This window comes from Fundulus heteroclitus, chromosome 3 (genome assembly GCF_011125445.2).
Source record: "Fundulus heteroclitus isolate FHET01 chromosome 3, MU-UCD_Fhet_4.1, whole genome shotgun sequence".
NCBI classification, from domain to species: Eukaryota; Metazoa; Chordata; class Actinopteri; order Cyprinodontiformes; family Fundulidae; genus Fundulus; species Fundulus heteroclitus.
In genome coordinates, this window is record NC_046363.1 from 11,036,047 (window position 1) to 11,060,033 (window position 23,987).

The 23,987-nt window shown below is 41.2% G+C and overlaps 1 protein-coding gene across 1 annotated transcript; it reads left to right on the forward strand.

The window, feature by feature from the left end:
- The first annotated feature begins 374 nt into the window (after nt 1-374).
- has2 (hyaluronan synthase 2) lies at nt 375-23,950 on the forward strand. The gene is made up of 4 exons (XM_036130088.1): nt 375-1,021; nt 17,244-17,870; nt 18,964-19,065; nt 19,177-23,950. The coding sequence occupies exons 2-4, from the start codon at nt 17,244-17,246 to the stop codon at nt 20,104-20,106; spliced, it is 1,659 nt and encodes a 552-aa protein (XP_035985981.1). The 5' UTR covers nt 375-1,021; the 3' UTR covers nt 20,107-23,950.
- Nucleotides 23,951-23,987: the final 37 nt, after the last annotated feature.

The window sequence follows — 23,987 nt, forward strand, 5'->3', positions numbered from 1 at the left end:
TTGTTCTCGCTCTGCTTTCAGAGCCTCTTCCATTGACAAACAGGTTTATGTTCTGGGATGATATATATTCACACAATACCCAGCATCCTCCACTGCCACTTTGCCAAATCTCCTCTGTTTTTCCCCTACTATTATGATTAAAAATCGGAAGGGGGGTTTCATTTGGGTGCATGGTCGCCCATTGTGTTGCCACCACTGGGAGTCTGAATGAGTTTAGATGGGACTCTTTTTTTTCTCTACCCTGCCGCCTTTTTATTCACCCCATGCTCCTCCTTACACCCCCCCCCCCCCCCCCCAAAAAAAAAAAAAACCTTCCCCCCTCACATTAAAACAACACGCCAATCTGCCTCAGCCCGGTAAAAAGGAGATTTCGAGCCACAGCAGCCATAAAGGAGGTTCCGCACAGACACACATACACACGCACCAGTCTGGAAGGAATTAGACAGCTGAAACAGCGGCTGAGAGAGACTTTGGCCACTTCTGTGCGCTCTGTGTAACCTGGATACTTGGGGAGACTAAAATACTTACCTGGATGCCGCCCCAAGAGAGCCGAAGCCGGCTGCAGAGATTTAATTACTGAAAAGTAACTTTTTTTATGCTTTTAGATTTTTGTCTTCTAAATTTCTCTGACTTTTTTTTTCAACTTCATTAACTTTTTTAAAACAAAAATATGACTGAAACTATCCGAAGTTGGTGAGGATTATTTATATATTTTTACAGCTTTGATTTTACATAAACTTTCCATATAAATGTTGCCAAAGTTGACTGACAAGCTGTTTGCACACTAGAGATGAATGTGGCCCCAGACTGATTAAAGGACACGCTGACTCTCTCATTCCCGAAGATAAGGATTGTTTTTGATTTTTTTTATTATTATTATTTATGAGGGCATCGTTGAGTGGATTCATGAGAATCGCTCAAACTTATTTGCCACTTTCTTCGCTTGTGGACCGCTACCAGAGCTGACGGAGGTGACCGCAACCCTTCTGCGGACCAACTAGCGGACAGCAGCTGCTTCAAGGTAGGCGGCCGCAGACAGTCATTGCGGTGGAGTCACCATGGTCCCGACTGACTGATAAATGTCAACTCAAGATAATATATATATATATATATATATATATATATATATATATATATATATATATATATATATATATATATATATATAGTTTCTATTAGCTTAATTACACATATAAAATACTGATTCTCTGATATGTTGTCAATCCCTATCATTTGAAGGCCTTTTTATGTATGTAAATATTTAAATATCGTCTGATATGAAAGTTTAACCAATGCTGAAGCTGAAAGCTTAGGTGAGCTGGTTCACCTTTATCTACCACAGCAAATAATGTAATAGCCATCACCATATCTGGAAAATAACCTATCTCTTTTTTTTCAATACTTTTAATTGCTTTATTTATCTGTTAGTGTTTATAGTCTCGGAAGCCTACTAAATATTCCGAAAGAATCACGGACCTTTGGAGAGTTTGGTTGAGAATAAACTGATGAGGAGTTGTGCGTCATTCCGCGATATTTCCGATCCAATGGGAAGGCTAGATCAGAGACTTATTCCACGGGCGCGTAATTTGATGTTTAATATCGGTTATAAACACGCGAGTGAGCGTGTCAGCAAAGCCTTAAAGGGACAGTGCCTGGATTTTTGAAGTGCGTTCAAGAGTAGGGAAGTAACAATGCATCCGGCTCACAGGAGGAGATAAGACACTACACTAGCTTCGTGAGAACCAGATGAGATTTTATTGATACTTTTGGATAAAACTAAGAATCAAGTAGCCAATTTGTGTTTCCTCAAATAAAGCAAAACTTTCAGAAATCTCCAACTTTGTTTCAAAGCCCTCTTGTTCAGTGAAGGATGATCAGGTCTAATTACTTTAACTACTTCTCTATTTTGAACTAGAGCTTTTGCAGATGCCGACTTTAGCACCATTAACTGCCAGTTGCTGGATTCTTTCAGGGCTTAGAAATCCCTTATATTTCTATGTAAAAGTTTTGGATGTGACTTTAGTGCTTTAGTAACCAAGGTGTTGGCATGTCTACACAGTCCTTATTAGTTGAACATATTCTACATGCATTTTCACTCTTGACTCTGATACTGGTAAACATGTGCAGTATGTCTTTGTTATGTGCTATAAAAAAGACTGGCTACCAGTTAGCCTTAGCGTTCAGCATCGGCATTAAAATGTGAGTCTATTTCGCAGTTTCTGTTTTCTTTTCTTTCTTTAGCATTTATCCAACTCCATCTTAGACTTAACAACAACTCAAGAACTGTTTATTCAGAGTCTCCAACACAGTACCAGAGCATCAATCTACACTTTCATAGTAATAGTTTGGTATTAAACAGCAACTAAGATAAGATAAGATAAGATAGGGCTTTATTGATCTCACAGTGGAGAAATTTACTTGTCACACATTGGCTTAATAAACAAAAAAGAAGGTGCCAAATGGAGGAAAGGTGCATAAGGTATATGTTATATACAGTGTGTCCACATATGTACTAGTAGATATCGCTTGAGGCATACTTCAGTTTAAAGAGAAGTACTGTGCTGTTTTAGGACTTCCATGATCTTGTTATACCGCTACAGCTGAATAATTTTAACCATTTAATATCTTACCTTATGTAAAAAGCTATCTTGGCATCTTTGTTCATTTTAAACTCAGGTTATTTGGTCCCAGAGGACAAAGCTAACAGCTAATTCGATTGGAACTAAAACCAGAATGGATTTCAACTGCGGTCTCAATATCGCCACAGTAGTTTATGCTAACACCATCTGTTGATGGATTTGGCTGTATCCGGACAAACTTTAGCCGGATAGGGGGTTCTGCCCAGGTGAAGTGGCCGTGAAACCAACAACATTCGAAACTGTTTCCCAGAGGGGAAAGTTTGAAGCCACGACCCCCGCGGTGGCTTCGTCTGGGCACCCCTATCTGCATATCTGGCAACAAACTAACTAACGTCTTTGAGCATTCGAGCCTAAGTAGCCCTCACCCCTGCCCTAACATGCATGTGCTAACTAAATTAACACCCAATGCAAATGTGGCAACAGTTTAAGGTAAATAAAATAGCATAAAAAAAACAGGCAAGAAGATGGACAAGAACCATTTGACATCTTTAACGTCAGGGTCCAACTAATCTGGATTTATGCAGAACATGGTCTACAGCAGTTAAGATGTTGACTTCTTAGACATATTTAAGAGGACCTCTTTTAAATGTTTCTGAACTATCAACTAAAGTAAAATAGACTTATTAATATTATTATATGCATCTGGGTTTCTTAATAACACAGGCGCCTCTTAGCACCCCTGCATGTTCCTAACTCGTGACAAAAAAATAAGATATGCTTATGACAGCCACACACACGTTATAGACATCTATGCACCATATATGCACATGAAAATGAACGTCTGTCACGCTCTGACCTATTCACTTCCTTTGTCCACCTACTGTGACGTCTCAGTGCCCAGATAGCCCACCACCATTGGCTCATATACTGTGTAACCCACACAAGGAATGCCCATCTGTGTGTTGGATGCCTAAGCATTCCTGACATTTATCCACGATGCACAAAAAAAGTTTCCATCCTACACATGGAATCTGCTTCCTACTGACCAGGGATATTGTTCCTTGATGCAGCTTAAATCCTCGAATGTGCACCGTCAGCGCCTGATGATGCTCACTTTTTAATAAAGCCGCAACTAACGACCCTTGTTGTTTTGCAAAGTACTGGTCAAAAGAAGATGCGCGCCGAATGCTCTGTTCTTTAACAAGTGCTGCACTTTTCAATTGACACAGAACAAAAATATGTTGATCCTAATCTCGGTCCTCGGGGGGAGTTCCCATGTTGAGTGCAGTCAGGAGGACTATCCCACTGTGATGCTTTTGAGATGAGTGATTTAGCCTAAGTTTGTTCCATAGGATATCTGGTAAAGGTAAAGTTGCCTACCGAGTACAGAAAGTTGAAAGAAATGTAGAAAAGTAGCATTTTGCTACCTGGCACAGTTATTCAGAAGTGCAGACTCATCAGTTTTCTGACTTGCAGCACTAAGCGCTTTACAACCCAACACAGGAAAGCAGGCCATGGCTGCCCTCCATTAGGCTTTGCAACAAGACTCACGTGCCATTTCTGCTCTCAGCAAGGGTCCTTCAGTGCACATTGCCTCTGGGTTTCACACTGCCAGGGTATGACTACTGAAGTTGGAGGACAAGAGTGCTTGTGTGTAGTCCCTCCCCTCTACCAGCAGCACCAGCTACCTCATGTACTGCGCCATAGTTTTCCCCAGCTTTTCATTGGTGAAAACGCAGTGAGGCACCACTGCCACCAGCCAGTAAAAAGGAAAATTTGGACGTGAGTGAGTGTTGGACCTGTGTTCCCACTACGTCATGCTGAGCCACGGGGAGCATCACAGGGAGGGTTAATGCCGGTTCACATTAAAAGCTGTACTGAGGTGTGTTAATTCATAGCTGCACATGAAATTTTGTTGGTCTCTTAGAACACTTCTAATATTGAAGGTTTTAAAATGTTTTTTGCTACAAGAAAGAGAAAAAGAAAAACTTCCTTAAATGTACCTGTTTGCAAAAATTAACCGTTGTTATTTGAGTTACTGTGAGTAGAGCCTTCTAGCCTGTGGTGGTGGTGGTGGTGGTGGTGGGTATGGGTGGCATCTGTTGAAGAGCACCGCCTATCTTTCTTTGTCCAGTGAAGACATATACAATGTTGATAAAATCAGAACTTTTTGGAAACTTTCATTGGTTTTAGAGAGATGAGTAGGAGAACCAACTGGAGTCATATTGCTTGAACTTATCAGAATTAAAAGGCTTAGTCAGATGCGTGTTAGGAAGGACGAGCAAACAGCTGTCCGGACAAAGACATTGCTATAGTAAGAAAGATTCTTGGCCGCACCACAGCTGAACATCTGGCTTCTCAGAATCTGCCACAGTGCTGTTGCTCCTTTGCCACAGCTGGCAGTGAAGAAACTACCAGGGCTTCGACCCCCTTTCACAACAAAAGATTAAAAACGAATCTCTTGATTTTTGTCCAGACACAGTTTCATCTTCTTCCCCTGTCGATGTTTAATGTGTGTAGAGGGTCAAAGAAGAACACTGCAGTGAGTAGAAACATGATAAAGCAGGAGGATTCTTCTGGAGCGCCTATGTCCGTCTCATCTCAATCATCTAGTAGCACTGTCACTCGTTGGGAGGTGCTGGCAATTAGTTCTGGCTCTTGTAATGACAAAGATCTCACAACAGCAGCACACTGTGACCACAGAGGGGGTTTATGAATGGGAATGCAGAAGAAGAATGGGATAAATGGTGTGGTGTGGGGGGTCTGCCACTGTCTGGCTCTGGCTTTGAAAACCCACTTGACCTTTTAGTTCACTGTGAGATGTCCATTCACAGTTGAACAACCTGCATAGTAATGCAAAGCTTGCTCTATAGGGCTGTTAAAGAACCAATTTTAAACTGGATCTATGGGCACTTTGAGACCAATAACCTTTTCGAAAAAGCGGATGATTCTGATTTCATATATGTAAATTTACAAGGACAGCTCATTTTATGCTTGAGCGTTGTTGTTGTTTTTTGTTTTTTACACATTAAGGGTGTAGGATCTGCATGTGCAGCTTTAGAAGCATGTTTATGAACAGCAGATCTCATCACAAAAAACCTTCTGCCTCTATTCAAAGATAGTCATAGTGGGGTTATAATATATTCCCTATACAAAACTAGGATTGAGTGATTTTATAGTTTATGATGCATTTTGCAATACTCAATTACCTTCAGTGATTATATTCAGCCAAACAGATGCCTGTAAATATAAATCTGATTGCTGGCTCCATCCTGCTGCCCTTCCTGTTGTGCACAAGAGTATTTTAGAAGCAGGAAATATATATCTCTTTGGGAATTACATTCTCTAGGAATTACATTGCAATTTTTTTTTGGAGTCAGCTGTAACAGAATCTGTTGCGCATTTAGAAAAAGGGAAGCTGTGTAGCAGATGTCAATTTGAGTCTTGTTAACAGCCGACGGTTAGCGGGTGGCTATATTTCCCGCGGTGCGTCGTTAAGATCTTGTCTGTCACTCTGTTATTATTTGTATTTTTTTCTACTGAATGCTGAAGTGTTGCATCATGAATGATTTAAAAGTGGCAGAAAGACTTGTTGAATGGGTTGTCAGCCACAGCGACGTGCAACTAAAGAACTGCTTCCTGTCTGACTCTAAAATAAGAGTCTATAACTTAGATGTAGGGTACCAAGCCTATAGCATCTCCATATTCAGGGCCCAAAACGACTGATTCAACTGAAACTGCATCTAGAGCAGGGTCACCAACATAGCACAATTTTGCATCTAAAGTGTTATTTAATTCAGTTGCTCCTCCTTTTTAATCATACTTGTATTTACATAGATTTAAAAATGATGAAAGCATTAAAAAATGCATATATTACATAGAGTTAAGGTGAGCATGGACTCATATAGTTCAAAGGTCAGTACAGGTAGCCCTTCGTATGACATCGTACCGATGAAGTAGCTCTCAGTTTCAAAAAGGATGGTGACCCCTGATCTAGAGAGTGCGCTGAAAAAACTTTACTTTCAGGAGAAATGTTTTGGCATTTAAAACAGTTTCAGATCTACTACAATTTTGTTTTCCAACTATATATAATAACATGATGTTTAAAAGAATTATTACCTGTGGATTACACATGAGATGTATAACAATGTCAGACACTTACTACTGGGATTGATTTTAAATCTATACCTGGGATCTTTGTATAGAGGCAACCATGAATGAAGCAGGATTGTTTTCGCCTTAACTGCAGCTAGTAATTGCTTTCTGTAGACAAACAGCACTGGGTGTTTATTAGAAAACGTTTTTGCTGTGGCTGTAACTTACTTACATCAGCCTAACAATGGATTGCTTTCTAAATATGTATTTTACCTTGTTTCATTGTTTGTGTAGTAAAGGAGCAGTGCAGAGTGATGCTGTTTGCTTGGCACCACATTTTGAGACACAAATATCCATTTGTAATGGCTTTGTGAGTAAGTCAGATGCAGGAACATCAATGAGCTTTTTAGGTGACGATTGAAGGGTTAGCATTGATGATATTGATAAATTGAACCACACTCAAACTCAATTGTAATTGTTACATGAAGCGTTGCACCTGGTCCAGCTTTAAGGTTTCAGTCTCTCCACATTCAGCTGAGTTTTTTCTTTCCTGATGTTTGTCATAATGCAGATATTTGATCTTGCAAACAAAGTAGCAAACTATCCTGTAGTGTGGTTAATATGTGTGAACCAGATAGCAACACATGCTCAGGTCATTCCTAACTGTGCACCATCTTGACTTTTGCTCCAGGACATCCCATCCTTTCACGCACCCCAACAGCCGTGGGAATCAAATTCATATTCAATCTTCTTTTTTTTTTATGCACCCTGGTCTTTTGCAGTTAGGTCCACACACACATTAATGCTGTCAACTCAGTACTCAAATCAAAACAACCTGCCATTTTTTTATTTTTTTTGCACACATGTTTTTTGTGTTGGCAGAACTGTGATACACTTGAGATTCTAAACATGTTCCAAAATGTTCTTCGTTGATCAAAACACTTAATACAATTGACTGATTCAGTATTTTTGGTAGTGCATATGTATTATAACTTGCATGTTATTGCTGAATACTAATAGCATTTAAACAATTAGATTACTTTGCCTTTCCCTTTCAGACCGGCCAAGATTTCTGAAAAGTTCTCATCTGGCCTGAGTTGTTGATTTGCGAGCTTTCCACTGACTGCTCTGAAACAAAGGTCCGATCAGCCTTCCTGAGACCAGCAAGATGTCTCTCTTGGCTCTGCCTCAGATTTACACCCTGTGCAGACTATACAGTAATGATACATACGCTCACATACATATGTGACAGGAACCACGTCCAGACACATGCACAAATTCTGGTGAGCCTTGTTATATTTTACGTTCCATCACAGCCCTTGAACTGGAACCCTGCTGAAAGAGACTGCCCTGTGCTCCTGTGAGTTGAATTAAATGGTCTCCTCTTTTCTGCAGCACAGACACAGTACATTTCCTCAGGTATGCATGTTCACACAAGGGCCACAACATAGACTTTGTGCAGATCCTTGTTAGATACATTTATTCTTGCAACCCTTGCCAGTGCTCTGTAGCTGTGAGATGTGATGACTTTCACTTTTACATGCCCTGTATATTTGACAGTGGTCTCCTGTTCTGTAGCATACTCGCATTACAACATATGTTTATTGTGTGCACACTCCTTTTTGTAACATTTTGTCACATTACAACCACAGACTTAAGTGTATTTTAGTGGGATTAAACTGACACTGTACTGCGTAGTTGTGACGAAAATTTTTGGTCATCTTTCAAAAGCATTTACTAGCAAAAAATCCAAAAAGTGTGAGGTGCATTTGTAGTGAGCGGTATTAGTTTTCCTCCACACATCGTAGGCCACAAATTTCAGTAATAATCTCTTTGAACCTGAGAACGTTCTTCCACTAAATCATTCATGTTTAATGGTTTTGTAACTTTGCCCCATTATAAACGTTTCTGCAACTCACCGGTCTGCTTGCTTGGTCTTCTCAGGTCACAGAGTCTACCACATAACAGTCCCTTGCAAAAGTATTCAACCCTCTGGCTTTTTACCTATTATGTTACATTCCAACTTGTACTTTCAAAGTTTTATATATATATATATATATATATATATATATATATATATATATATATATATATATAAAGATAAGATTGACATTTGCATATGTCAGCACCTTTGCTATGGAACCCCTAAAAGGTTTTGGTGCAACCAGTAATTTTAAAAGTCACATAAGTAGGGAAATGAAGTCCACCTGTGGCCAGTCTCAGTGTCACATGATCCGTCAGCGTAAACATAGCTTGGCTGAAAGGCGCCAGAGGCTGCAGCACCACTAAGCAAGAGGCATCACACCATGACGACCAAGGAGCTCTCCAAAGAACTCTAAACTTGCCAAGAGAGGGCCGCCAACCAAAGCTCACAGGCCGGGCAACAGGGCATTAATCAGAGAGGCAGCACAGAAACTTAAGGTAACCCTGAAGGCGCTGCGGAGCTCTACAGCAGATACTGGAGGATCTGTCCATATTACCACAATAAGCCGTATACTCATTAAAGCTGGTCTTTTTTGCAGAGTGGGCAGAAAAAAAGCCATTACCTAGTGTTAAAAGGGATGTTTTGAGTCTGCCAATAGGCACATGGGCAATTCCCGAAAGCTCTGGTCAGATGACACTAAAATGTAACTTTTCGGCTACTCTATGTCTGGCACAAGCCCAACACACCCCATCCCACCAAGAACACCATCCCCACAGTGAAACATGGTCATGGCAGCATCATGCTGTGGAGACGTTTTTCAGCAGCAGGGACTGGGAAACTGGACCAAGTTGAGGGAAAGATGGATGGAGCTAAATACGGGGCTATTCTTGAGAACAATCTGTCAGTCTGCACGTGATTTGAGACTGAGATGGAGGTTCACCTTCCAGCAGGACAATGACCCAAAGCACACTGCTAAAGCAACACTGTAGTGGTTTAGGGAGAAGCATTTAAATGTGTTGGAATGGTATGGTTTCAGCTGCAATTGCTGCAAAGGGTGACTCTACAGAGTGGTGACTTTAGAGGGAAAGAACAGGTGTGCATGCTGAAGTTTTCTTTTATTTTGTTCTACTTGTTGTTTGATTCATGATAAAAAAAAATAATGCACCTTTAAAGTTATAAGCATGTTATTTAAATTAAATGGTGCAAACAGCCAAACAATCGATTTAAATTCCAGGTAGTGGGGCAACAAAAAAGGCCAAATGCAAAGGCTGTTGGATACTTGCAACCCATTATATATTGACACTGTATACCCAGTCCTCTGAAGAATGGAATTAAATACTTTTTCTCCATCCATCCATCGTCTTCCGCTTATCCGAGGTCGGGTCGCATGGGTAGCAGCTTCAGTAGGGAGGTCCAGACGTCCCTCTCCCTAGCCACTTGGGTCAGCTTCTCCGGGGGAACCCCAAGGCGTTCCCAGGCCAGCCGAGAGACATAGTCCCTCCACCGTGTCCTGGGTCTTCCCTTGGGCCTCCTCCCGGTGGGACGTGCCCGGAACACCTCACCATGGTGGCGTCCAGGACTCTACTCTGAGTCCTCCCCGGATGACTGAGCTCCTCACCCTATCTCTAAGGGAGAGCCCAGAGACACTACGAAGAAAACTTATTTGGGTCGCTTGTATCCGGGATCTCGTTCGTGACCATAGATGAGGGTAGGAACGTAGATCAACCGGTAAATCGAGAGCTCCGCCTTTTGGCTCAGCTCTCTCTTCACCACAACGGATCGGTACAGCGCCCACTTCACAGCAGACACTGCACAAATCCGCCTGTCAATCTCCCGCTCCATCTTCCCCTCATTTGTGAACAAGAAACTTGAACTCCTCCACTAGGGGCAGCACATCCTCCCCAACCCGGAGAAGGCACTCTACCCTTTTCCGGTTCAAGACCATGGTCTCGGATTTGGAAGCACTGATTATCATCCCGGCCACTTCAACTCGGCTGCGAACCGCTCCAGTGAGAGCTGTAGATCACGCCCTGATGAAGCCAATAGGACCACGTCATCCGTGAATAGCAGAGACGCAATCCTAAGGCCACTAAAACGGATCCCCTCAACACCTTGGCTGCGCCTAGAAATTCTGTCCATAAAAGTTATGAACAGAATTGGTGACAAAGATCAACCTTGGCGGAGTCCAACTCTCACCGGAAACGAGTCCGACTTACTGCCGGCAATGCGGACCAGACTCTGACACCGGTCGTACAGAGACCTGACAGCCCTTATTAAAGGGTCCGGTACTCCATACTCCCGGAGTACCCCCCACAGGATCCCCCGGGGGACATGGTCGAATGCCTTCTCCAGATCCACAAAGCACGTGTAGACTGGTTGGGCAAACTCCCATGCCCCCTCCAAGATCCTGCTGAGGGTATAGAGCTGGTCCAGTGTTCCACGGCCAGGATGAAAACCACACTGCTCTTCCTGAATCCGAGATTCGACTATCCGACGGACCCTCCTTTCCAGAACCCCGGAGTAGACCTTACCAGGGAGGCTTAAGAGTGTGATTCCTCTGTAGTTGGAACACACCCTCCGGTCCCCCTTTTTAAATAGTGGGACCACCACCCCAGTCTGGCAATCCAGGGGAACTGCCCCCGATGTCCACGCAATGCTGCAGAGCCGCGTTAATCAACACAGCCCCACAACATCCAGAGCCTTAAGGTACTCAGGGCGAATCTTATCCACCCCCGGGGCCCTGCCACCGAGGAGCTTTTTAACAACCTCGGCGACCTCAGCACCAGAGCTGGGAGAACCCGATCCAGAGTCATCAGGCTCTGCTTCTGCAATGGAAGACGTGTTGGTGGGATTAAGGAGGTCTTTAAGATATTCCGCCCACCGACGCATGACGTCCCGAGTCGAGGTCAGCAGCACCCCACCCCCAGTTAAATACATTTTTTTTTTTGCAGATAAACATATTTCATCAAAAACAAATCATTCCATCTCTGTGCTGTTTCTTATGTGGGGGAGGGATGATGAGAAAGGGTAGCTGGGGACATGATCAACTGAGGACATCCATAGGCAGTGACGACAACAGAAAGGGACTGACCAAAACTGCCAGACGTTAAGATTAACACTGAAGATGCCATAAATAATGAACGACACCTAGAAAACCTATTAAAGTGGTGTTAAATTAAAATAATCCAATTTGGGATGTTATCTTAGAGAAGCAGTGGAAAGTTTTGCCCGGGAGACCAATAGAAATGTCAGAGACCAACCCCATTCACAGTCACTATAAAACTGGTCACATGGAAAAAAAGGCTATCCTGCTGGGGACCTACAGTTTTTCCCACACAAAAACAAAAACCTTGAGTTGATATCATGCCGCGGTAATGACATCCAGAGCTTGCACAGATAAATGTCGTCTCCTGACACACACAAAAATGTGTCAGAAGAGACTGCATCATTGTTGTGTCGATGACACCTCCACGGTCACAGACAGTGCTCCCTCAGAAGTTTTATCTCTCAGGGACTCCCTGCGGCCTGCAGATAATCTTTCTGCTCTCTGAGCTAATTGTTAGTTTGACCTTAGCAAGATAACGCACACACCCAAAGCAGCAGATGTGATGAAGATCAAGGCTTTCTGATGTTCATTGTGTTGGTAACAATGTGAGAGTCTACGCTTAAAGGTCCTATATCATGATTTTTTAAGCCTTCCAAACTCAACAATAGGAAAATATATGATGAAATATTGCTTTTGGCACTATGGAGTATTCATCTCTATAAAATTTTAGTTGTTTTCTGGTGCTATTTTTCCCAACCCAGAAGAAATATGGCACCTCTTCACATGTGGGGTCGCCCTAGAGCTGCTGCAGCGTGGCATCAAAAAAGCGCAGTTGCTGTTGCTGTGAAAATTGGGTGCTAAAAGAGCCTCTTCATCTCAACTTTGAGCAGAAATGACCTCGCTCTGCCTCACGTCACTGCTCGTTGGGCATTTTCTTTACTGGGCAGGGGGAGCCCGGTCAAGGCACGTACTCCCTGGAAGGGGGCGGATTATGACTGCTCTACGTAGACCCGGTCATGGCTGCTCATTTTCCAGGACAGGGTGGGGCTGCGGTTCAGATTCTGTTCAGCAGGATTTATGAGGATTACTCAGACATGCATAAATTAAACAAAATACCACTTTGGTCATAATTTTGATGAAGAAATGGCATCATAACATAGTTAAAAGCTCAAAAAGTAGATTTTGCAAAATACAAGCCCTTCAAGGCCTGCAAAGTATAAACTGAATGAACATTTGAAGAGTTAATTTGCAAAAACAGATAACTCCTTTTTTATACATTTTCAAAAAAACTTTTTATTATTTAGTTAAGGTGATACCAGTCAAACTAAAGGTTGGTGAATTTGATCAAGTAAGAACTCAGCAAAATAATGGCATCTCAAAAATATACCTTTTTTAAAAGGACCCCCCCCCCCCCCTCACATTTTAGTTTTTTTGGCTAAAAATGGAGTTGTCTGTTTTTGCAAATTAACTCTTCATTTGTTCTTTGTACTACTAAAAATGTATGCATAACAAGCATTTTATATTAAAAAAAACGTGTAAAATAAGAACCAGCGGTTCAAATCTAGAGTATCTTTGGATGGCTCATCTATTAATCTGGATCATGTTTTTCCTAAGCATGTTCATTCATAACGGATTCATGGAGGCAGGGTCAGAGAGTTTATTCTGCTCTCTCCGATGTTGCTGTAAAGCAGTATGCACATATGTGCTCACTCACATCCAAGTGCAGAAGCCGGTGGAGGTCAACATAACTCAGTTAAAAGTGTATGTTCTCACAGACAGACTGACTTTCTTGTGGAGGCGTAATGGGCTTTTTAAAATGACCGTTTTGTGTGTTTGCATGTGCGAGTGTCAGGGGTCTTGTAAATGAGGGGCTGACGTTAGTAGCCCTGCCACGTGCCAGAGGAGTCCTGCTATGCTGGTTGTGGTCTCCTCACCCAGTGATAAACTTAGCAGCACTATATGTCTGAGCCTGTATGTGTGGTTTTTTTTTAGGGGGGTGAGGTTGCTGTTAACTGAGGTCATTTCTTGTCTGTCTATCTTTTTATCTATTTCCTTATCTGCTGCCTTTCCCTTTTGTTTTGTTCCCCCTCCCTCCATCTGTCTTGTGATTTTAGGCGCGACGTGTAGCAGTCTTATCACAAGCAGCACTTGACTTTTTGTCCAATCATTTTGATGACTGTGTTTAACATATTTGAGGTGGCTCCCAAAGCCATCAAATCCCTTGAACCTTTTTACGTTTTTTAAAAAATATATTTTGAAGATTTGGATTCAATGAGCCCCGCGACAGACTGGCGACCTGTTCAGGGTGTACCTCTCGCTCATTGACAGGTGGAGACAGGCACCAGCACCCATCGCGACCCCACAAGGGATAAGCGTGTAGGAAAATGGATGGATGGATGAAATGAGTTTCATGCAAAATGCATTACGTTAAATAACACGGTCAACTTATCCGTATGCAAATCCTTGAGAAGTATTGCCTTTTTCCGCATGTTGCAACCATAAACTTAAAGTATTATTGTTATTTTAATATATGCTATCTGAAAAGTGGGGTGAGTAGTTGTAAGAAATAAAATCAAGTGCAACTACTTCAGAAGTCATCTAAGAATTAATCAGTCCACTCGTGTGTAACTCAATATCAGAATAGTTGTTCTCTGGAGGAGCTGCTGAGGTGAGAGAACGGCTGGGCTCAATGCAGAACTGGCCTTTTTGGAGGAGTCGCAAGAAGCGGCCGATGTTGAAAGACGTCCATAAGCAGCGCCGTTTGCAGTTTGCTTCAAGCCGTGTTGGTGACACGACTGAACGGAACGTCTTGGCATACCTTCAAAATGCACCCTGGTGGTGGAAGCATCATGGGGAGACACAGGGGAGCTGAGTTGACTGGAAGAAGAAAAACTTTAGACTGCAATGGAATCCTAAGTGTTTCAACAGAAAGCAACTGGACTTCTCATGTTTCATCTCTCATCTAGAAGGCTTCCTCTGTTGCATCATGGGATGGGAGTATTGCTCTGGCTATAAACTGTAGCCAGAGCAATCAAACCGAAAAGACCTGATGGCTGGGCTTCTTTTTAAGCTCTCGTGTAGACCTATACATGTGCTGAGGCTAAGATTGACCTTTTGGTAGAACAATGATCCTGAACACACTACCTGGGCTACAATGGAATCAATGGGCACCAAAGTCAGTCCTCAAAAACTGGTGCCCTGGACGTTTCAGATGCTGCCCTGATTCAACACTTCTGAATCAAGAACTGGAGCTGGACACCCCTGGTTTAGCTCAACCAAGGCCCAGTCCAAGCCCAGCTAAGGATCTGTTGCAAAACCTTAAGAATATCCATGAAGGACTGCCTTTTCAGTCTGACAGAACGTGAGCTATTTTGTAAGGCATGGGCTCTTGATGTGCAAACCTGGTGAAGACACAGACCTAAAGGCTAGCAGCTACAACTGCAGCGAAAGGTTGTTATATTTTCTTTTATTATTATTATTCAGGGGTTGCACACAAATGTAGGCCTCAACTTTTAGATTATTTGTAACGAATTCTAAAAACGTCTGTCACAAATTAAGTTTGTGGCTTTTAACATGCAACAACATGCAACAACATTTTAAGAGACATTACTTTTGCGAGGCCTGTATGATTTCAGTTTACATTTTGGTATCAGACTCATTGTGTGCAAACATGTAACAGTGCCTTCATCTAGTGCGCCTAAAGGGTGCTCAGATTGTTGAAATTATGTTGCAGAAAGAGCCACCCCACTGAGTCGCCGTCTCAGTAGCGTCAGACCTAAAGGTTACTGAAGGAACTAATTTTTCTATAATAATGTTTATAAGGAATCACAGAGGGGAAGAAGCACTCTTGCAGCATTAAAAGATTTAAGAGATCTTGTCTCCTTCTTCCCACGGAGATACAAACAGATGACATAAGAGGGTGGTCCGCTTTGCCTTGAGCCTAGCCGAGCCACGCAGAGTGGGTCTCCGTTGGTCTGCCAAACAGATGTTGGTAGCAACATAATGAGGGCTGGAAGCAGAACTCAGGAGTTTGAGCCGTAGATTTTTTTTCTTCTTCTTTTTTGTTTTTGCAAAAGGATCAGACACAAAAACAGGACAAAGGTCTTATGACGGCATTCTTAAAAACAAACAGTGTAGCCAACATACTGCTTTCAAACTAGATTTCATACTCTGTCTTCCTCAAAATCATCAGTTTTCTCTTAAATGTAGAAAACTAATATCAATCAATACTATTTTGCATTGCTCTCTGTTGGGATAGTTGGCTGCAGCAGCCAGTGCGCTGGTTAATTGGGTCAAGAAAACATGTAATGTGCGCCCACCCACATTAACAGGGACATGGTGGAGTTGGCTACTCTCAGCTGTGTGACATTAAGACAGGGATTCTGGGGAGGGGGAGCAAGCAGGAGAGAGAGAGAGTGAGAGAGAGTGAGAGAGAGAAAGAAGGAGTACAGAGAAAAGAAAAATACCTTCCTTCTTTATCTGTGTTTGTGTGTGCTGTAGAAAGGTGGAGGGTACCACATTGCATTACAGATAATTTAAAATCTGTGAGGTGAATATTGAACAAAATACTACAAAACAACTAGGTATTAAAGAAAGTAGATGCGAAATAAAATACCAAGTAAGCAAGCAACAGAAAGATTATTGGATCTGTTGATGGTCTTATGTCTAGTCACCTTTAGCCTAAAAAGTTCAGTGCTCTAACTTAATATTTATACCAAAAAGTAAATATGTTAAACAGCAAACCCAAGTCTTTGAATCATGTGAAAACCATAGAGAGCACGGAGGGTTTTTTTTTTTTTTTTAGCATTGACTGAGTTTTTTTTTTAATTCAAGAGTTGAAGAAAAAGACAATTATTGGTGCGTTTACAAACATGAGAATCCATCTTGTACCACTCCTACTTCAACCACTTGTGACCGAACCAAAAACGGTTCTCCTTGGTCTTTATTTCTGAATATACTTTGAGAGGTAATTTTAATCTTTTGTTTAATGGGTCTTTAGCACCCAATTCTTTTTGCAATAAAAAAGAGTTATATACCACAAGACCTTTTGTACCAAGCATGCATCCACTGATGGGTGCTTCTTACCTGCTTTACAAATCAGTAACTTGATGTAATGTTCTATTGTTTACTCCCGATCTGCGATAAGTAAATGTGGTTTTGCAACTCAGATAAATCGTTTTTTTATATCGCCAGGAGGTTGCTAATAGTTATTTCAGGGGACCGTCAGGTTTCATAACATTCAACAGATCCAAATAGGGATCAGAACCACAATCAATAGAACTAGGGTATAGTATAAGGTCTTCCATAAAGAACATACAATAACTTTTAGGTATACATAGGATTTGAGCATATATTAGTATTATTGAACTCCATAAATTACCAGTGATAAATATACTGAGAAAGAATGTACACGGATCCTAAAGGGTTTATTTTTAGGAATGAAATGGAAGAAAGTTTTTGACATCATGGACACTGCACAAAATCTGAACATTTATATTCCTTCGTTACAATTAAATTATGGCTAAGATATTGCTCTCTTTATATCCATTACCCCACCGACCAACTTCAGTAAACATATTTCTTTCTCTTTGCCCCATAGATGAACTGTCAGAGAGTCCTAACCTACCTGAGGATATTTGGGACCACCATGTTCGGCGTGTCTCTCCTGGTGGGAATCTCCACAGCCTACATCATGGGCTATCAGTTCATCACCACAGCCCAAAATCATCTGTCCTTTGGCCTATATGGTGCTATCTTGGTCGTCCATCTAATCATCCAGAGCCTCTTTGCACTCCTGGAGCACCGAAACATGCGGCGCTCCTTGGAGACGCCGATCAAACTGAACAAGTCCTTGGCCTTGTGCATTGCAGCCTATCAGGAGGATCCAAGCTACCTGAGAAAGTGCCTGGTGTCAGTGAAGAGGCTGACGTACCCGGGGATCAAAGTTATCATGGTGATCGATGGGAACTCAGATGACGATCTGTACATGATGGAAATCTTTAAGGAAGTAATGGGATGGGACAACTCAGCGACGTACGTGTGGCGGAGTAATTATCACATCAAAAGTCCAGAAGAGACTGACGAGAGCTACGCTGAGAGCTTGCAGCAGGTCTCCAGACTTGTTCTCAACAATAAGTGTGTGTGCATCATGCAGAAGTGGGGAGGCAAAAGAGAGGTCATGTACACAGCCTTCAAAGCACTAGGAAGGAGCGTGGACTATGTACAGGTAAGGTTCAGCCATTTAAACACGGATAGAAGGTATCAGTTCAGCCGATTATCTTAACTACCCCAAATATTAGAGGGCAGATAACGAGGGAAACAGTGTAAATTAGACCAGGGCAGCTGCAGTCAATGGACACATACACTAAGCACAAGGAAGAAGAAGAGGAGAAAGACATGTGCCACGAGAAAGGAAAAGTGGGCTTTCCAAAGCCAAACATGAGGTCCACAAAGAGGCTTTTGTGTTGCTTTTAGCCAGACTGTGACTGGATGCATCGTGTCGTGAAGTGAGGCATGACAAAGGGCAGCAGCAGCTGATGCTTAAGTGTAATAACAGATCGGTTTCATGGTGTTCAGGGTTACATCACATCACCTATGTAAAAGACTTACTGAGTCTGGCTGTGTGAGACGAATGGCACGGGTATGCTTCAAGTTAACAGCAAAAGTTTGAATCTTGCGGTGGGTTTCTACGGGTAAAAACGAAGTGGCTGAAACACCAATTGCAATCAAATAAGTGTTTTCACATCTATCTATATTGTATTGTATACTATATAACATTTTTTTTCTTTTTTAAATGTGATTAGGGTTTGAAGCATAATAAAAAAAACAAATAAATTAACAGAAGGATTTTATCAATTCATCAATACAAAAAAGCTAGTGCAGGTTTGACACCTGCAGCCAACTTATGCCTTCCAAACACTTGTTTAACAGAGATTTTGAAGGACCTCACTGTTGCACTGCCAGAAGCCATGCCAGTAATCTCCAGTGTTTAGGAATTAGAGAGAAAGCCCTGTACTCACACTATCATCAGGTTCAGTCTGTAACAGATTCCTTTGTTAATGGGGTTTTGGCACCAGGTTTCTCTTTTTTATCAACTGATTTTTTTTTTGTCAGTAAAACTACCTTTTATAGAAGAAAATGGAGCAAGCATCTGTAAAAAGAGTGAGCAGGAGCGCCAATCTGTAGTTGTAAGCAGATCTCTGATGGTTTTGTAAGGGATAAACTGACGGCCATACTGTTTCTTTTAAGTAAGATTGTGAAGATTGGAACTTGTCTTTGATGTAGAAATGCAGTTAACCCACTGCTGGTTTTGTTCTCAGGTGTGTGACTCAGACACCATGCTAGACCCAGCATCATCCGTGGAGATGGTGAAGGTTTTAGAAGAGGACCCAATGGTTGGAGGTGTTGGAGGAGATGTACAGGTAGAACAACAGCACTACAGTGTCTATTGTGTGTTTTACACCAAAAATACTAATCAGCTGTTATATTTTAAGCCTAATGTCTGTTCATTTGTATTCTAACCTTTTCTATAGATTTTGAATAAATATGAATCATGGATCTCCTTCCTGAGCAGTGTCCGCTACTGGATGGCCTTCAACATTGAGAGGGCTTGTCAGTCATACTTTGGTTGTGTCCAGTGCATCAGCGGACCTCTAGGAATGTATCGTAATTCTCTCCTGCATGAGTTTCTTGAAGACTGGTACAATCAGACCTTCATGGGGTCCCACTGCAGCTTCGGGGATGACCGTCATCTTACAAACCGAGTACTCAGCCTTGGGTATGCAACCAAATACACTGCACGATCAAAGTGCCTTACGGAAACGCCTATTACATATCTACGATGGCTTAATCAACAGACTCGATGGAGTAAGTCTTATTTCAGAGAATGGCTTTACAACTCCATGTGGTTCCACAAGCATCATCTATGGATGACGTATGAGGCAGTAATCACAGGATTCTTCCCATTTTTCCTCATCGCAACTGCAATCCAGCTCTTCTTCCAAGGACGACTCTGGAATATTTTGTTGTTTCTACTCATTGTGCAAGCAGTGGCATTGATCAAATCGTCATTCGCCAGCTGCCTCAGAGGCAACATTGTCATGGTGTTCATGTCCTTCTATTCAGTACTGTACATGTCAAGCCTGTTGCCAGCCAAAATGTTTGCAATAGCAACTATTAACAAGTCAGGCTGGGGGACCTCTGGGAGGAAAACAATAGTGGTGAACTTTATTGGTCTGATTCCAATAACAATTTGGTTTACCATCCTTTTCATTGGGATTATTTACACTATAATCCAACAGACTAAAAAACCTTTTCCTCAATCAGAAGAGATTGTGCTCATCGTTGGGGCAGTGGTCTATGCCAGTTACTGGGTGATACTGTTGACACTATACACTGTCCTTATAAACAAATGTGGAAAGAGGAAGAAGGAAACAGATTATGATATGGTGCTGGATGTGTGACCTAAAGGCAAAAACGCCACTAACCACTAAACTGATTTCAGTTTTTATATTCCTGTTTACAATTTTTTTCCCATGCAGAACAACTCTGGTGGCAAAATTGGTTTAGTTCTACCACAGTGGACAAAGAAAGGGTTGAGCTGTAATAATTAAATCCGTGCTCTTGGACGTTAACAAGTAATGGCTAACTGGACATCTTTTAGATATTTAGAACGGCAAGGTTGCCATTATTATCAAAGTTGGCTAAAAAGAGTGCGAGGCTTTGTAAAATTAGCTACCTCTTACTGTCTCATCCACTGGGCATCTGTCTAATGTAGGTAACTTAGTCAGAGAAACTGTGGATTTTTAGCTTTTCTATTGGGGTATAACTTGACCAGGAAGAATATTTTTCTCCCAGAGAGTCATTGTCACTAAGATGTGTCTGTACACCACAAACCGAGAATGTTCTATGTGTTTCTGCATTGAAAGCGAGCCCAATGACTGCCGGTTTGGGCCCACTATCAAAAAACTGCACAAGGAGTATTGCAAGGAGGCACCTCCTCTGAGCAACTAGTGTTACCAAAGTGTCCAAATGATCTCTTTGTTGAGGTTTTACCACACCACCATGCAATGGGGTAATACATGAAAGATGGAAATATTTGTCTTAGTAAATACTTTTCTAATAGGGATATTGACATGAAATTCACACCAGGTGTTGGTTAAATAATCTAAGATAATCTACACATACAAATAAATCAAAACGATTTTTCCATAAGGAATGTGTAAGAAATTAAAATGAGGGAATAAAGATTTAACATGCTTGCTGAATGTATTTAATACTAATAGAAAGCCTTTTTGATAATGACAAGCTCAAGACATCTCCTGTTTTAAGAAACTACTCTTATGCAATGATCAGATAAACCAGTCTTCCACACAAACTGTCTTCAAATTGCTAATGTCTAGCTTCACATCGCAAGATTTTAGCTGATTTTGAAAACCTGAGAGACACTAATCATAATGATAAAAAGCATAGCTGTAACAGGTTTGCTCGTATAGTGTGTTGTGTCCGGTCAAAGGGCAAGCACACAGATGACCGGATTTTTCTCACGAGCATTCAGATGTCAGTAGGGGAATCTCGCCTAACAAACCTCTTTGACACCCAACATGAGAGTTCAAACTAAACAAACATGGACAACGATGAAGTACAATGGCGATATTTCTTGGACTAATTTTAACAGAGATATTAATTGATAATCTTTATTGGATTCAAGTCTAGTGTTTATAGCAGATTTACCTTGTCTGTCGAAAAGCAGTTGAGTATTTTCCCTGGCTGTGTGACCATTTGCTTGCTGAGAAATCCCCCTTGCATCATCTTGTTAAAAGTCTCTTTGTACATTTCTTTATTCATACCTCAGTCATGCAGTCAGTCAGTTATATGAGGACTGCCAGTGCCACATGCTGGAAAACAGCCCTGTACCTTGATGATCCTACCCTCAAACCTCACCACTAGTGTGGTGTTCATGGGTTATGTGCAGTCCATCTTCACCTCTCGGCCTCCAAAGAGTTTAATTCTGGATCTATCTGATGAGATTATATCCTCCCAGTATTTTAATGGTGAGTGTTCCTCCATGAACTTTAAACAAGTGTCAACGGGCTCTTTCTTCAGCAGTGGAGTCTTGTGCAGTGACTGTATACAGAGACCTTGAAAATTAGAAACTAAATGGCCAAAATGTGCCAAGCACCTCTTGAGGATGACCGTTCTGTACTTTTTGATAGTTTCTGTTTTCGGACACACTTATTTTGATGTCTTTGTAGGTGTAAATTACATAGCTTTTTTACTGATAGTTGGTGTGAATTTCATCAATACCACATTAGCATATGCACAGAAAAATATTTCCATGTTACATACCTATTTCCCCAACTGTACGTGCAAATTACATTTGTTTTTTCTAAAATGTATCTCTGCACTGGTTCAGTCAGTTTCAGTGTATCTGATGCATCCAGGGTAATATATTGGTGTGCCTTCTCAGTGTTTTAACAGTTGCATACCAGTTTACAAAGCACAAAAGGCTTTACAATTGAGAGCTGCTTTCAGCTGCACTCATGTCGTATGGGAAGCATCCGTGAACTGCACCTGCTTTACCAGGTCAGGGATTGTCTCCAGTGGATTCCACTCTGAGAGGTACCAGCCAACCTACACGGTTCAACCCATAATTATCTTACTGTGAAGAAACAATGCTGCTCATGGCACTGTGCTGCAGCAATAGTGGAAGGATTCTGTGCATCATACAGCAGCATCTTCACGTCAATTTTAGCAGAAACTGTAAGCCTCTAAAACTGACAACAGAACAAGGTGACGCTCCTTGATTTTGGTGCCAAGAAAAAAAGAGCCCTAGCTGTTATTGGTAGGTCTGAATGTACTCTGAAGTAAGACATATCATCAATGACAGTTAATGCAAACTTCCCTCCTCCGTCAGTAGGCCTAAATTCAGCAATGACTGGTGGTCATTTTAAGTGAATTTAGGATTAGCATGACTGTTGAATGTAAATCGGTGTTTTACATGGTGACAGACAAATAATGTTCATAAACGATCCCATATGACATGACTGCAGGAGTCTCAGTGTTTACAATATGAATCATTGTTTGAATTTTTTTTTTTTAACTTGACCAGATGTACATGTAACCACAAGCAAAAGACTTTGCATTGCTGCTGCTGTGACTGTAATTTTTGCGGAAACAATGACTATTGTTTCCAAACCTTGTCGAATATAAATTAGGACTGTATGTTACACAGAAAATCATTTTAAGCAGTCCTACTGATATATTTATTTCAACCTAGTTGATGGATGACCACCAAGCTGAGGAGGTGGAAGTGTTACAATCCAAGGACTGTGATTTTTGCTTTCTGCGTACCTTTGTTCCCTTAAGTTCTTCAAATATTGTGTTAAGGAGAATGTGGCCACACCTGCTTGCATCGCTGGACTCTGTGCAAGGAATCAAGTATAGAAGAAAGAAAGAATTTTATTGTGGGAAGTACTACCTAATAATAGGAATGGAAATAAGGGCACTTGACAGAAGGGAACATCATTTTGGGATAAAACAAGTCCAGTGTTTGCTGTGGATCAGGAGCTGATATGAGTTTATATGTTATGCACTTTTGCGTCTCCCCTGTTCTCCAGCCTGATGCTTGACGTAACCAAGATCAAATACCTCTCTGGATTGCATCAAGGTGTTGCTGTCCAAAACCTGATGCAATAGGATGGATTTCAAGAGTCTGTTTGTGATTTTAAATATAAAACAGTGCATGTTTTTCTACACAGTTCCATATAAAGACTGAAAGAGCTGGATTTTTTTCTATTGTGTGTCATTACATTGATGTAGCTGTATTTTTACTTTGTATTTCAATGCCTTTTGTAAGTAGACATTTTTGCTTATATGCCAAAGAATTTGGTTTTTATTTTCATTAATATTTTTATAAGAAAAAAATATTTGCTGTACTTTTAACTGTTCCAACAGTTTCTTATATATCTGACCAAACAATGTGAAAATATGAGCTGGGTGAGTGAGATTTTTTTCTGCAATAACAATGGAAAAATGCAATTTGTCAGAGTAAGTTATTGTTTTTTTTATTTGTATTTGAATAGACAAGCATCATATTTATTTGAGATGATTCTGTGCTTTATAAAAAAAAATCTTTAAAATATTGTCAAATACATATCAAATCCTCAGATCACATTTTTACACTGCAAAATAAAATTATTATTTTCAGATTGTACGATACTTTATACAGGAAAATAATTGTTGGTCTTTCTGCATCAATAGAAAAAAATGGAAACTACAATAACTAATAAAGGAAAAGCGGACTGATCAGCTTGTGTTTCCATTTTGTCTGAGAAAATGTGAT